Genomic DNA, 14630 nt, shown 5'->3' on the forward strand with positions numbered 1-14630 from the left:
GGAGAGGGAGAAGGCCAAGTCAAGGCAGCCACATTCCCGCTCCTGATTGTACCCAGTGACAACAGCTAGAAGTACGGCTACATGGAGGTTTGGACGAGGACAGGATGGGACCTGGCTCCGACTCCCAGATGCAATGGAGTAACCGGCTGACGCTCATTATCAGCGCTAGCCTGGTGAGTGACTACAGGCCAACTGGTCGGTGCCTGTGTAACTGCGGCCCAGCACACGTCAGCGGGGATGGTGGAGTTAGAACCGGTTGCTCGCTTGGAGCCAATCGCCGGCACAGGCTTGACGGGCCGAATGGCCAGTCTCCCAGCTGGAAGACTGCACAATTCTACAAGCTGGCAACCTCAGGAGCGGGAGAGACGCAACTGGAGATTGGGTGGCAGCAGAAAGAAAGGGAATGAAAATAAAACGCCATGATGAAAGTGCGTTTGATTCATGGGAACTCTGGATTGAAATATTTGATGATATGGCAATTTAATTTGCGAACGGCTGCAGATTAATTGCCAGTTTTAGAAGCGACAGTAATTGCCGATATACTCACCATTTTTATAGTCAGGAATTTGATTTGCTGCATTGTCAGACTGCCAACATTACCAAATTAAATTCCAATATTTTCCCACTACAAGTTATCTTGCGTATGGAAATGTTGAGCAGTGGGTTTCTGGCATTCATATCCTGCTATAGCTACCCACTTTCTGATTTGCGTCACAATGTAAGCTGCTGAGATGGTTTTCTTCTGGCACTCCGGGAGCGAAAGAGATAGAGAAAGAGAGATACAAGGAAGGGGAAGGGCAGAGAAAGGGCGGCAAAGAAACAGAGGGTGGAAATAGTGAGGAGAGAGAGAGAGAGAGAAAAGAGGTGAGAGAGAGAGAGAGAAAAAGGAGAGAGAGAGAGAGAAGAGGAGAGGAGAGAGAGAGAGAAGAGAAGAGAGAGAGAGAAGAGGAGAGAGGAGGAGAGGAGAGAGAGAGAAAGAGGAGAGAGAGAGAAGAGAGAGAGAGAGGAGAGGAGGAGAGAGAGAGAGAGGGAGAAGAGAGAGAGGAGAGTGAGAGAGAGAAGAGGAGAGAGAGAGAAGAGAGAGAGAGAAGAGGAGAGAGGAGGAGAGAGAGAGAAGAGGAGAGAGAGAAGAGAGAGAGAGAAAGAGAGAGAGAGAGAGAGAGAGGAGAGAGAGGGAGAAGAGAGAGAGAGAAAAAGAGAGAAAAGAGGAGAGAGAGAGAAGGAGAGAGAAGAGGAGAGAGAGAGAGAGAAGAGGAGAGAGAGAAGAGGAGAGAGAAGAGGAGAGAGAGAAGAGGAGAGAGAAGAGGAGAGAGAAGAGGAGAGAGAGAGAGGAGGAGGAGAGAGAAGGAGAGAGAGAGAAGAGGAGAGAGAGAAAGAGGAGAGAGAGGAGGAGAGAGAGTGAGAGAGAGGAGAGAGAGAAGAGGAGAGAGAGAGAAGAGAGAGAGAGAGAGAGAGAGAAGAGGAGGGAGAGAGAGAGAGAAGAGGAGGGAGAGAGAGGAGAGGAGGGGGAGAAGGAGAGAGAGGAGGAGAGAAAGAGAGCGAGAGAGTATGAAAGTGTGAGAGTGAGAGAGAGAAAAAGAGAAAGAGAAAAAATGGGAAAGAAAGAGAGAAAGTAAGAAAGAATGAGCGAGAAAGAGGGTGTGAGAAAGTGAGAGAGCTAAGATAAAGGTAACGAAAGCCCATACTGGACATTAATGAAAACCATAATACTTGTAACCAGAGGAAGACCAGCACCTGGTCACTGTGGGAGAAATGAAGGGACAAAGACTAGGATGGGGACAAAGGAAAAGATGGTTGGACAATGAGGAACCAGGCAGAAATGTCAAATCAGAAGGGCTGGAGTAAAGCAAGAAGGGGAAACAGCTGCACAGGGCTGTGCACACGACCATCAAACCTCAGGCAGGCGCTGGCCGCAAAACGGACAAGACGGCAATAAGATGTAAATCGGGGAGGCTCTGAACACGACCACACTTCCACCAGTCAGGAACTTGGCTTGTTTTCTTTGGAAAACAGAAAGCTCCACTAGTTACAACTTATTCAAAATGTCACCGCCCATGTCATCACCTGCACAATCTCCAAGTTCCACCAGCTGCCCCCCGTAAACCCTGGAGTTGACATCAAAATTCTCATCCTTGCTTTCGGAAGTCTCTCCGTGACCTGTGCCCGCCTTATTAGAGATTTCCAGCCAATGTGTCTGTACGCACACACCCTTTGCTTCAGGAGTCACAGCTCTTTATTCAGCTACTATGCTGTTGTCCCTGAACTTGGCAACAAGAGCAGGTCAGAGGCTGGGTATTCTGCAGCGAGTGTCTCACCTCCTGACTCCCCAAAGCCTTTCCACCATCTACAAGGCACAAGGCAGGAGTGTGACGGAATACTCTCCCCTTGCCTGGATGAGTGCAGCTCCAACAACACTCAAGAAGCTCGACACCATCCAGGACAAAGCAGCCTGCTTGATCGGCACCCCATCCACCACCTTAAACATTCACTCCCTCCACCACCGGCGTACCGTGACTGCAGTGTGTACCATCTACAAGATGCACTGCAGCAACTCGCCAAGGCTTCTTCGGCAGCACCTCCCAAACCCGCGACCTCTTCCAGCTAGAAGGACAAGGGCAGCAGGCACATGGGAACACCACCAACTCCAAGTCACACAGCATCCTGACTTAGAAGTATATCGGCCATAAGAACATAAGAAATAGGAGCAGGAGTAGGCCAATCGGCCCCTCGAGCCTGCTCCGCCATTCAATAAGATCATGGCTGATCTGATCCTAACCGCCAATCCACTATCACAGAACCATCTCCTGAATCTAACAGAATTAGACACACGAAATAGGAGCAGGATCAGGCTACACGGCCCCTGGGCCCGCTCCGCTACCCACAGGGCCATGACCGATCCGAACCTAGACTCATGTTCAAATTCCTGCCCGCTCCCCGTAACCCTTAATTCCCTTTACTTCTAGGAAACTGTCTATTTCTGTTTTAAATTTATGTAATGATGTAGCTTCTACAGCTTTTTGGGACAGCATATTCCATGGACCTACCACCCTCTGAGTGAAGTAGTTCCTCCTCATCTCAGTTTTGAAAGAGCAGCCCCTTATTCTAAGACTATGCCCCCTAGTTCTAGTTTCACCCATCATCGGGAACATCCTCCCCACATCCACCCGATCCAACCCCTTCACAATCTTATATCTTTCAATAAGATCGCCTCTCATTCTTCTGAACTCCAATGAGTAGAGTCCCAATCTACTCAACCTCTCCTCATATGTCCATCCCCTCATCCCCGGGATTAACCGAGTGAACCTTCTTTGTACTGACTCGAGAGCAAGTATGTCCTTTCTTAAGTATGGACACCAAAACTGTACGCAGTATTCCAGGTGCGGTCTCACCAATACCTTGTACAACTGAAGCAATACCTCCCTATTTTTATATTCTATCCCCCTAGCAATGAAAGCCAACATTCCATTGGCCTTCTTAATCACTTGCTGCACCTGCATACTAACCTTTTGAGTTTCGTGCACCAGAACCCCCAGATCCGTTCCTTCATCGCCGCTGGGTCAAAATCCTGGAACTCCCTCCCTAACAGCCCTGTGGGAGCACCTTCACCACACGGACTGCAGCGGTTCAAGGCGGCGGCTCACCACCACCTTCTCAAGGGGCAACTAGGGATTGGCAATAAATGCTGGCCTTGCCAGCGGCGCCCACATCCCATAAGGGAACTTTAAATTTTTTTAAAAAAATACTCCTTTGTGCTTTCCCTCTTTCTTGGTGTCCACTGTTTTCCCCCTGCTTTAGCGCGAAAGTGCTTTCAGACGTCTTCTTGCTGTTGAGGAGGATCTTGGAGGCGACCGAGCTAGAGGTCCAAAGTTATGAGAAGGGCATTGGAAATGGCAGAAAATGGTTCCAGTCCAGTGAAGGGCGCAGCCAGTTAAAATTAGTTAGACATAAGAAAGGAAATTAGGTGGAACCTTTTTCATCCAACGTTTGTGGCAAGCTTTTGGCAGAGAAGGAGATGGAAGCAGAGAGGATAAATGGGACAATTAAGATGCATTTTTGAAGCTGGAAGGCATTGCAGGAAATGGTGAGATGATGGGCTTTGGGAGGGTGGAGGCCCATCAAAAATTGATGGACCCAGTCGGCCGTACGTTCCCAAGGGTGCTCGTGCTGCAGTGAACGCTAGCATTCTATTGCATCTTGCAAATGGGGCCTCAGCATCTCAATCCTTAAGCCAGCCAGTTCTGTAAAGCTCCAACACCACCCCCCCCCCGCCGGCCTTTGCATTGGTTTCTCACTTACAGGCTGTCGGCGCAGGCTTCCGGTCGCTCCAGCAAGCCGCCCTCCATCACGAAACGTAGAACTTGCTCGTTGGACATGCCCTGATACGGCTGCTCAGCCAGGGTGGCTATCTCCCAGAGAACAACACCAAACGACCTGCAATGGGAGGGGAAGGAGCAAAAAAAAACACCCATTCATTCCATCAACACCTCGATTTTAAAATTCTCATCCTCGTTTTCAAATCCCTCCATGTCCTTGCGCCCCCTCCCTATCTCTGTAACCTCCTCCGGCCCTACAACCCTCCCAGATCTCGGCGCTCCTCCAATTCTGGCCTCTTGCGCATCCCCCGATTTTAATCGCTCCACCATTGGCGGCCGTGCCTTCAGCTGCCCGGGCCCCAAGCTCTGGAATTCCCTCCCTAAACCTCTCCGCCCTCCTTTAAGTTGCTCCTTAAAACCTATCCCTGTCACCTTGCCCAAATATCTCATGTGGCTCGGTGTCAAATTTCATTTGATAATCGCTCCTGTGAAGCGCCTTGGGACGTTTTACTACTTTAAAGGCGCTATATAAATGTAAGTTGCTGTGGTTGTTTCATTTCAAAATTCAACCAATTTAAATTACACTCGGGTATTACTGTTGTAATAAAGGATCGAGGGTTTGTTTAAAAAAAAACCCAGCAAAAACCTGTTTTTGGAGCAGAATTCAAATAAACCTGGATGCTCAACAGAAATACTGAAAAGAGGCAACCACAGGCCATTACTATTGCTGGGTCCTGTTAATGGGCACTCATCACTTTCCAGTAACTCACCAAGGTGGGCATTCAAGCATTAAGTGACCCTTTGGCTGTGGAGAGGGAGGGGGGCCTCATATCCGAGCCTAATCTGCCCAGCAACATGCAGCCACATGCGCAATTTCCAGCAGGGGTCATAGAAACATAGAAGATAGGAGCAGGAGTAGGCCATTCGGCCCCTCGAGCCTGCTCCGCCATTCAATGCGATCATGGCTGACCATCCAAATTCAGTACCCTGTCCCTGCTTTCTCCCCATATCCCTTTAGCCTTAAGAAATATATCTAACTCCTTCTTGAATATATTTAATGAATTGGCCTCCACTGCCTTCTGTGGTAGAGAATTCCACAGGTTCACCACTCCCTGGGTGAAGAAATTCCTCCTCATCTCTGTCCTAAATGGCTTACCCCTTATCCATAGACTGTGACCCCTGGTTCTGGACTCCCCCGCCATCGGGAACATCCTTCCTGCATCTAGTCTGTCCAGTCCTGTTAGAATTTTATAAGTTTCAATGAGATCCCCTCTCATTCTTCCAGCGAGTACAAGCCCAATCGACCCAATCTCTCGTCATACGTCATTCCTGCCATCCCAGGTATCAGTCTAGTGAATCTTCGCTGCACTCCCTCCATGGCAAGAACATCCTTCCTCAGATAAGGCGACCAAAACTGCACACAATACTCAAGGTGTGGTCTCACCAAGGCCCTGTACATTGGACAGACCAGGAGGAAGATGTCCGCCTTCCCGTCCCTAGCCTTGCTGTCCAGTCAACGGGCTTGTAAAGAACAGCGTGTCACGAGTGTGGCTGGCAGGATTGGGCTTGGCTGCAATGCCCTCCCTGGTTCGAATGCTCGTTGACGCTATCTCGACTCACGCATGAACAATCGCGGCGGCATCTCCCGAGCGGTGCGGACTCTGACGGAGCCGTACCCACCCCCGGCAACGAGTCAACGCCTGACGAGAGGAGGTGGAAATGTGGCATTGTTCTATCATTGCAAGTACGAAAATAAATCTTTGTAGAGAGAGACGGGTTAAAACGCCCGCAGGGCAAAGAACAAGTCTCTGAACGCGCCTGAAAGAAAGGCAGATTTTAACAAGGCTATTTGAATTCTTTCAAACATTGAAAAAAAAAGGCTGCTGTTCCAGGTAATAAAGAGGATAAATTGTTTCTTCATTCGAAACTCCCAGGAACCGCAGCCAATTAGACGTCAGAAAATCCAGCGCAAGATGTAATGCCACACCACCAATCTGTTTCTGATCAAGGTCAGCCGCTGCTGCTGCGGAGCCGGTTCAAAGCCTGCCCTCCCCGCCAGAGAGTCACCTGACCACATCCTGCCGATACCAGATGTTTGATGTTTCTGCAGTTCCTTGTTTAAATTACTGCAGCCATTTCAGGGGTGGGGAGGGCAGAAGGTGGGGGGAGGGAGGGGGGCGTGCGGGGGTCAGATTTCATTGCGTTTTGCTGGGTTGGGTTGGGTTGGGAAACCTATGATCCAGTTATATGTGGTGACTAGTTAATTCTCCGCTCCCCACTCTGACCTCTTACACTGCTCCAATGAAGCTCACATAAGCTCGAGGAGCAGCACCTCATCTTTCGATTAGGCGCTTTACAGCCTTCTGGACTCGACATTGAGTTCATCAACTTCAGACTTAACCTCGGCCCCTATTTTTTCCAGACGGCAGCTGTTGATGATTCTGCCATCCCCATTTACACCTCCTCTAGACCCATCTTTTGTTTCTTAACTTGTCCCATTACATCTCCTTTTGCCTCGCACCATCATCCCTTTTGTCATTTAATCTCTCCTGCCTTCCATCCTATCACAGACCTTCCCTATTGTTCTTTCCTCCGCTCCCCCCCCCCCCCTCGCCCTGCCCCTGCACTTGTTTAAAACCTGTTACATCGCTAACATTTCCCAGTTCTGACGAAGGGTCATCGACCTGAAACGCTAACCCTGTTTCTCCCTCCACAGATGCTGCCTGACCGGCTGAGTATTTCCAGCATGTTTTGTTTTTATATTATATGTGTAGTGACTGATTCCTGGTCATCAGAAAAGGACAAAGTTCCTTTTCTTTTAAAAAAAAACAAATCATTCTTGGGATGGGCTTACTGCTCACTCCCGAGAAGGTGGATTTGGGTTGCGCTTCCTTGTTTATAACTTGAGTGGCTTGCTAGGGCAGTAAGAGCATTGCGAATCAACAACTTATGATCACATGTAGGCCGGACCGGCTAGTAATCTCAGGTTTCCTTTTCTGTTCCCAGTTTAGTTGGATTGGTGTGACAATCCGGCAGCTTTCATGGCCAATGAATATTAAGGGAATCAAGGGATATGGGGATAGTGCAGGAAGGTGGAGATGAGGTAGAGAAACATAGAAACATAGAAGATAGGAGCAGGAGTAGGCCATTCGGCCCCTCGAGCCTGCTCCGCCATTCAATGCGATCATGGCAGATCATCCAAGTTCAGTACCCGGTCCCTGCTTTCTCCCCATATCCCTTGATCCCTTTAGCCTTAAGAAATATATCCAACTCCTTCTTGAATATACTTAATGTATTGGCCTCTACTGCCTTCTGTGGTAGAGAATTCCACAGGTTCACCACTCTCTGGGTGAAGAAATTCCTCCTCATTTCTGTCCTAAAAGGCCTACCCCTTATCCTTAGACTGTGACCCCTGGTTCTGGACTCCCCGACCATCGGGAACATCCTCCCTGCATCTAGTCTGTCCAGTCCTGCCAGAATTTTATAAGTTTCAATGAGATCCCCTCTCATTCTTCTAAACTCCAGCGAGTACAAGCCCAATCGTCCCAATCTCTCCTCATACGTCATTCCTGCCATTCTAGGTATCAGCCTGGTGAATCTTCGCTGAACTCCTTCCATGGCAAGAATATCCTTCCTCAGATAAGGTGACCAAAACTGCACACAGTACTCCAGATGTGGTCTCACCAAGGCCCTGTACAACTGCAGCAAGACATCCTTGTTCCTGTACTCAAACCCTCTCGCTACGAAGGCCAACATACCATTTGCCTTCTTAACCGCCTGCTGCACCTGCATGCTTACCTTCAGCGACTGGTGCACAAGGACACCCAGGTCTCGTTGCACTTCCCCTTCTCCCAATCTATTGCCATTCAGATAATAATCTGCCTTCCTGTTTTTGCCACCAAAGTGGATAACCTCACATTTATCCACGTTATATCGCATCTGCCATGCTTCTGCCCAATCACCCAACCTGTCCAAATCATCCTGTAGTTTCTCGGCATCCTCCTCACAGCACACATGCCCACCCAGCTTTGTGTCGTCTGCAAATTTGGAGATATTACATCTAGTTCCCTTGTCTAGATCATTAATATATATTGTGAATAGCTGGGGTCCAAGGACCGATCCCTGTGGTACCCCACTAGTCACTGCCTGCCACTCGGAAAAAGACCCGTTTATTCCAACTCTTTGCTTTCTATCTGCCAACCAGTTCTCTATCCAAGTCAATACCTTGCCCCCAATCTCATGTGCCTTAACTTTACACGCTAATCGCTTATGTGGGGCCTTATCGAAAGCCTTCTGAAAATCCAAATACACCACATCCACTGGTTCTCCCTTATCTATTTTACTAGTTACATCCTCAAAAAATTCCAGTAGATTAGTCAAGCACGATTTACCTTTTAAATCCATGTTGACTTTGTCCAATCCTGTCACTGTTTTCCAAGTGCTCTGCTATTAAATCTTTTATAATGGACTCTAGCATTTTCCCCACTACCGATGTCAGGCTTACCGGTCTGTAATTCCCCGTTAGAGGATCAGCCATGATCTTATTGAATGGCGGAGCAGGCTCGAAGGGCCAAATGGCCAACTCCTGTTCCTATGTTTCTAACCCCTCTACAGCAAGAATCAGCACCAACAACAGCTTGTATTTATATAGCACCTTTAATATAGTAAAAGGTCCTAAGGCGCTTCACAGGGGTGTTATCAAACAAAATTTGACACCAAAGGAGATATTAGGACAGGTGACCAAATAATTGGTCAAAGAGATTGGTTTTAAGGAGCAGCTTAAAGGAGGAGAGAGAGGTGGCGAGGCAGAGAGGTTTAGGGAGGGAATTCCAGAGCTTAGGGCCCAGGCAGCTGAAGGCACAACCGCCAATGGTGGAGCAATGAAAATAGGGGAAACACGTGCAGATCGATAAGATTTTTGAATATTAAGGGAATGAAGGGATATGGGGATAGTGCAGGAAAGTGGAGTTGAAGTATAAGATCAGCCATGATCTTATTGAATGGCGGAGCAGGCTCGAGGGGCCAAATGGCCGACTCCTGCTCCTATTTCTTATGTTCTCCTCACCGCTGGCTGCAGTCGCAACTGGCACTGTGTGAAACGCGGTGACGGCACCGAACAAACTCCTCCCTGCGTTACTGTAACATGCATGCGCGGCGGGGTCAAATAAAATTAACTTTGGAGAGGAAGTTGGCATGGGCTTCGAGACGAGAGTAACGGCAGTGGGAATCCCCGCCCGACTCGCCACCCACTGGGGGGACACAGGGAGACGTGCTCGCGACACGCGTGTCAGGCGCTGGATTCTCTGGCCGTGACGGGCGAAACATAGGGTGGGGAGGGGGGGGAAAGAGTGTGGGCAGAAACCACAATCTCGGCACGTTCCCCCGAGAATTAATCCCACAAAATAAAAAAAGCAGGGAAAAGCGTTTGCGGAACCCATTCAAAATATATGGGGAATTATTCGCAGAGTGGCAAAAAGAGCTGTCGTAACTAATACAAAAGCAAAATACTGTGGATGCTGGAAATCTGAAATAAAAACATGAAACGCTGGAAATGCTCAGCAGGTCAGGCAGCATCTGTGGAGAGAGAAACAGAGTTAACGTTTCAGGTCGATGACCCTTCGTCAGAACTGGGAAAAGTTGGAGATGGAACAGGTTTTTAAGCAAGTGCAGGGGCAGGGAGAGGGGGGAGGGGAGGAAAGAACAAAAGGGAAGGTCTGTGATAGGATGGAAGGCAGGAGAGATTAAGAGACAAAAGGGATGATGGTGCGAGGCAGAAGGAGATGGTAATGGGATAAGTGATGAAACAAAAGATGGCTCTAGATGAGGTGTAAATGGCGATGGCAGAATGATCAACAGCTGCCATGTGAGAGAGAGAGAGAAAAAAAATATAGGGGCAGCGGTTATGGTCTGAAATTGTTGAACTCGATGTTGAGTCCAGAAGGCTGTAAAGTGCCTAATTGAAAGATGAGGTGCTGTTCCTCGAGCTTACGCTGAGCTTCACTGGAACAATGCAAGAGGCCGAGGACGGTGAGGTCCGAGTGGGGAATGGAGCGGCGAATTAAAGTGACAGGCGACCGGAAGCTCGGGGTCACCCTTACCGACTGAGCGGAGGTGTTCCGCAAATCTGCATTTGGTCTCCCCAATGTAGAGGAGAATGCATCGTGAGCAGCGAATACAGAATACTAAATTGCAAGAAGTACAAGTAAATCGCTGTCGTAACTAAAAGGCTTGATTTTCAACAAAAAAAAGAGGATTGTGGCGTTTAATGCTTGCAATATGTGTGTGCTGTTTAAAATGGATACTTCTGCTCCAGAGATTTAGTTTGGGCATTTTTGACCAGGCAGCAATGATGGCAGCATTGGTTTGAGAAGAGCTGAAGGCTACGGGAAACATAAAAGACAGACATACCAGACATCGGAGTGTGTGGTGAAAACACCGTCTTTCAGTGATTCTGGCGACATCCAACGGACAGGGAGCAGCCCCTTCCCACCTTTCCGGTAATAATCCGTCTCGTAGATGTCTCGTGTCATCCCAAAATCTGTGGGGGGGGGGAAAAGGACAGACACTTCGTAACGATCTCTGCTTTTCACTTGTGCCAAATGGAGCCCAGAAAAGTGTACACCTCAAAAAAGACAAATTAACTCAGAGGCTCGAGGAATGGCGAAGGTCAAGCGGCAAACAAAATGTGGCCGCAGTTTGAGGTAAACATGCTCCCCCCCCGCCCCCCGAAGGTGCTGATTCTGGCTGGGTCAGGCTCACAGGCAACGTGGAACTCCCACCAGCCGGCCCGCACGCTATTTTGAACGGGCCACGCGACCCCCTTAAAGGGGCTAAAAAAAATTAATGGGAACATGGTGTCACAGGCACGGGTCGCCACCTTGTCCAAGTGCCCGTTCCTCACCCGTCCCGAGTCGGCAGCCTGTGTCAGTAAGCCTATGACCGCGGGGGGAAGTCACGGCGGAGGCTGAATCGGTCCTTGCCCCAACCTCCACCCGAGAGGGGCAGACGGGGCCTCGGTTTAACGTCTCATCCGAAAGACAGTGCGGCACACCTTCAGCACTGCACTGGGAGTGTCAGCCTAGCTTTATGTGCTCAAGTCCCTGGAGTGGGGCTTGAACCCCACAACCTTCTGACTCAGAGGCGAGGGTGCTGCCCACTGAGCCACGGCTGACACCAGAGTGTATTACAGTACAATGTGCGCATACAAGTATATTGTTAAATCTTTTTACTCGAGGACGCCGTTGGTTTGACTAAAGATCAGATGACGGTGATTCACAGCTGCTACAATGACCAGAGTCAGGAAAACTCACCTCCGATCTTTACAGTATAATCCTCTGCCACCATACAGTTTCGAGCTGCTAAATCTCGGTGAACAAACTTGTTAGCGTTGAGGTAAGACATGCCGTCAGCGATCTCGCCCGCCATCTGTGTCATCTTCTTCAGGGTGGGGGGTGGCGGCTGGCCTGGGTTATTCTGTTGGGAGATCCATAGTATAACTGAAGCATCCAGTACTCGTGACACCAAAGCTAGCCTTTGATGGAGGCCAAACTCAATTACCCCCCTGCCTTCTGCACATTTAGCTAGAGTGGGTTTTCCTTCAGGCTTGCACGGGTACAGTAGCATAGTAGTTATGTTACTGGACTATTAATCCAGTGGCCTCAACTAATGATCTCGGAGACACAAGTTCAAATCCCAGCACAGCAGCTGGGGAATTTAAATATTTAAATTCAGTTAATTAAATAAATCTGGAATAAAAAGCTAGTATCAATAATGGTGACTGTGAAACTACCGGATTGTTGTAAAAACCCATCTGGTTCACTAATGTCCTTCAGGGAAGGAAATCTGCTGTCCTTACCCGGTCTGGCCGATATGTGACTCCAGACCCACAGCAATGTGGTTGACTCTTAAATGGCCCAGCAAGCCATTCAGTTGCACCAAAGCACTACGACACACCACACGGACTGCAGCGGTTCAAGAAGGCAGCTCACCACCACCTTCTCAAGGGCAATTAGGGACGGGCAATAAATGCTGGCTTTGCCAGTGATGCTCACATCACGAGAACGAATTAAACAAAAGGACAGAGATATGGGAGGGATGGAGGAAAGAACATCTTACAAAAAAAAACCCCCACTGCAAATGAATGGTGCCAAGATTGGATTTATGTCAGCGGTGGCTCCTTTAATTAGATTCTCGAACTTGCCTTCTGATGCGCCATCAATTACTCAAAAGACTGAGGTTAAGCGAGTAACAACCAGGCTTTTATTAACTAAAGAATGAAGGTCTTGTCTCGAGTGGTCGACCCGTCCAGAATACTAAGGGACTGGGAGGTAGTCACTTATATACCTGGAATAGTGGGAGGAGTCAGCCGAGGCATGTCCAGACCTGTACCTAGTGGAATACACATACACATACAGACAGGTATAACAGTGGTTTACCATACCTTCAAGATCAGACGTTGGCCGATGCTCACCACCAGGATAATGAACGCTCATGTTCCTGGGTGGCTATGTTATTCACATCAGTAAAGCAACCGAGAGACGCTGCTCGATAACTCATGAGCTACCAGTCTCCCCCGTGGGTCGACAGCTGTCACTCACCTCTACGTCCGGTCGCAGTGACCGCAGATAGCTCTTCAGGTCCCCGCGAGTCATCAGTTCCATGATAACCAGGGTCGGCTGCCCTTGGGATACCACACCGAGCAGACGTACCTAAGGAGGCCAAGAGAACCAGTTAGCTGAGACAGGCTCTCGCACACGGAAGGATTAATAAATTATGGAGTATCTTTTGCCAGCTTTTTACTTCCACGCCACTGAAGCCTTCCCATTAAAAGAAAGACCAGTATTTATCATCACATCTCAAACTACCTCACAGGCAGCGAATTACTTTAAGTGCCTTGGGGATGTTTTACTATGTTAAAGGCAAGTTGTTGTTGCATGTAGTGACTGCTTTACAGGCTAGCACAGCAAGATCCCACAAACACCACTCAGATGTGTGCTGCTTTGGGTTGAGGGAGGAATGTGGGCCCAGGACATCAAAAGAACTTCCTGCTCTTCCTCAAATAACGCCACTTTGATTTTAACACGCACCTGAACAGGCCGAGTCTCAGCCCAATCTCTCATCTAAGCACTTTGGGACGTCCCGAGGCACTGGATAAATGCAAGTCTGTCTTTCTTTCATCCGACTGCGCCGTGCTGCCTCAGTATGGCACTGCGGCGCCAGCATACAGCAGGGCTCGAACCCACAACCTCCTGACTCACAAGGCACCTGTGCTCCCAACTGAGCCAAGCTGACCACAAGAATTTTCTACAAATATACCCAAGCACAGTGTTGCATGTGTTGTTTTACCTAAAGAAGCAGGCTATTCTCTCTCCTGAACCAAGAGAGCTCAAAAGTACCCTACGTTTGGTATGGCCTTGCTTATTCCGAATGTAATTTGAATACAGTAATAGGTGCAGTGTTCAAATCCTGTATATTCTCGGGCTTCACAGGGAATAAAGATGCAGAGAAGAGCTTGGTGCAAGAGTGACCATGTTTTTTGGAGGCTGGTTTAGTGTTGGGAGGACACACAAGAGTCCCATTTGAGGTCAGAGGAGATAGTGAGGCCAGAAATAGCAATAGGTTGCATGCCCCGTTATTCTGCCAATTACTGCACAAGACCCACAGATAGTGAAAATGCCAATATTGCTGCAAATCTGGACAATAGCACATCACTCGTCCTACCAAAAGGTGAAGGAGGATTAAAGGTGGAGATATCAAAGGCAAGAATTGGTAGCTGTTGTTAAGACACAGATTAATACTTGACTCATAATACAGTGACAGACCTGTACCCACCAGTACTGTACCCCATGTTATACAGTGACAGACCTGTACCCATCAGTACTGTACCCCATGTTATACAGTGACAGACCTGTACCCACCAGTACTGTACCCCATGTTATACAGTGACAGACCTGTACCCATCAGTACTGTACCCCATGTTATACAGTGACAGACCTGTACCCACCAGTACTGTACCCGTTATAGTGACAGACCTGTACCCACCAGTACTGTACCCCAGTGTTATAGTGACAGACCTGTACCCACCAGTACTGTACCCGTTATAGTGACAGACCTGTACCCACCAGTACTGTACCCGTTATACAGTGACAGACCTGTACCCACCAGTACTGTACCCGTCTTATACAGCGACAGACCTGTACCCACCAGTACTGTATCCCAGTGTTAGTGACAGACCTGTCCCCACCAGTACTGTACCCGTGTTATACAGTGACAGACCTATACCTACTAGTACTGTACCCATGTTATACAGCGACAGAC

General features: G+C 48.7%; 1 protein-coding gene across 2 annotated transcripts in view; it reads right to left on the reverse strand.

Annotated features, from left to right (window-relative positions):
* igf1ra (insulin-like growth factor 1a receptor) overlaps positions 1–14630 on the reverse strand; it is a 305819-nt gene that overhangs the window by 32329 nt on the left and 258860 nt on the right. For both annotated transcript variants that reach the window (XR_015074380.1, XM_085972351.1), the window contains exons 17-20: positions 12911–13021; positions 11624–11786; positions 10722–10851; positions 4297–4431 (exon numbers count right to left, since the gene is read on the reverse strand). Coding sequence is in view for 1 of the 2 variants with exons in the window: in XM_085972351.1 (XP_085828477.1) it covers positions 4297–4431; positions 10722–10851; positions 11624–11786; positions 12911–13021 (539 nt within the window). In the remaining variant the exon portion in view is untranslated. The remainder of the gene's footprint in view (positions 1–4296; positions 4432–10721; positions 10852–11623; positions 11787–12910; positions 13022–14630) is intronic.

Source organism: Somniosus microcephalus, chromosome 32 (assembly GCF_052327205.1).
Source record: "Somniosus microcephalus isolate GS21.2 chromosome 32, FLI_Smic_1.0, whole genome shotgun sequence".
NCBI classification, from domain to species: domain Eukaryota; kingdom Metazoa; phylum Chordata; class Chondrichthyes; order Squaliformes; family Somniosidae; genus Somniosus; species Somniosus microcephalus.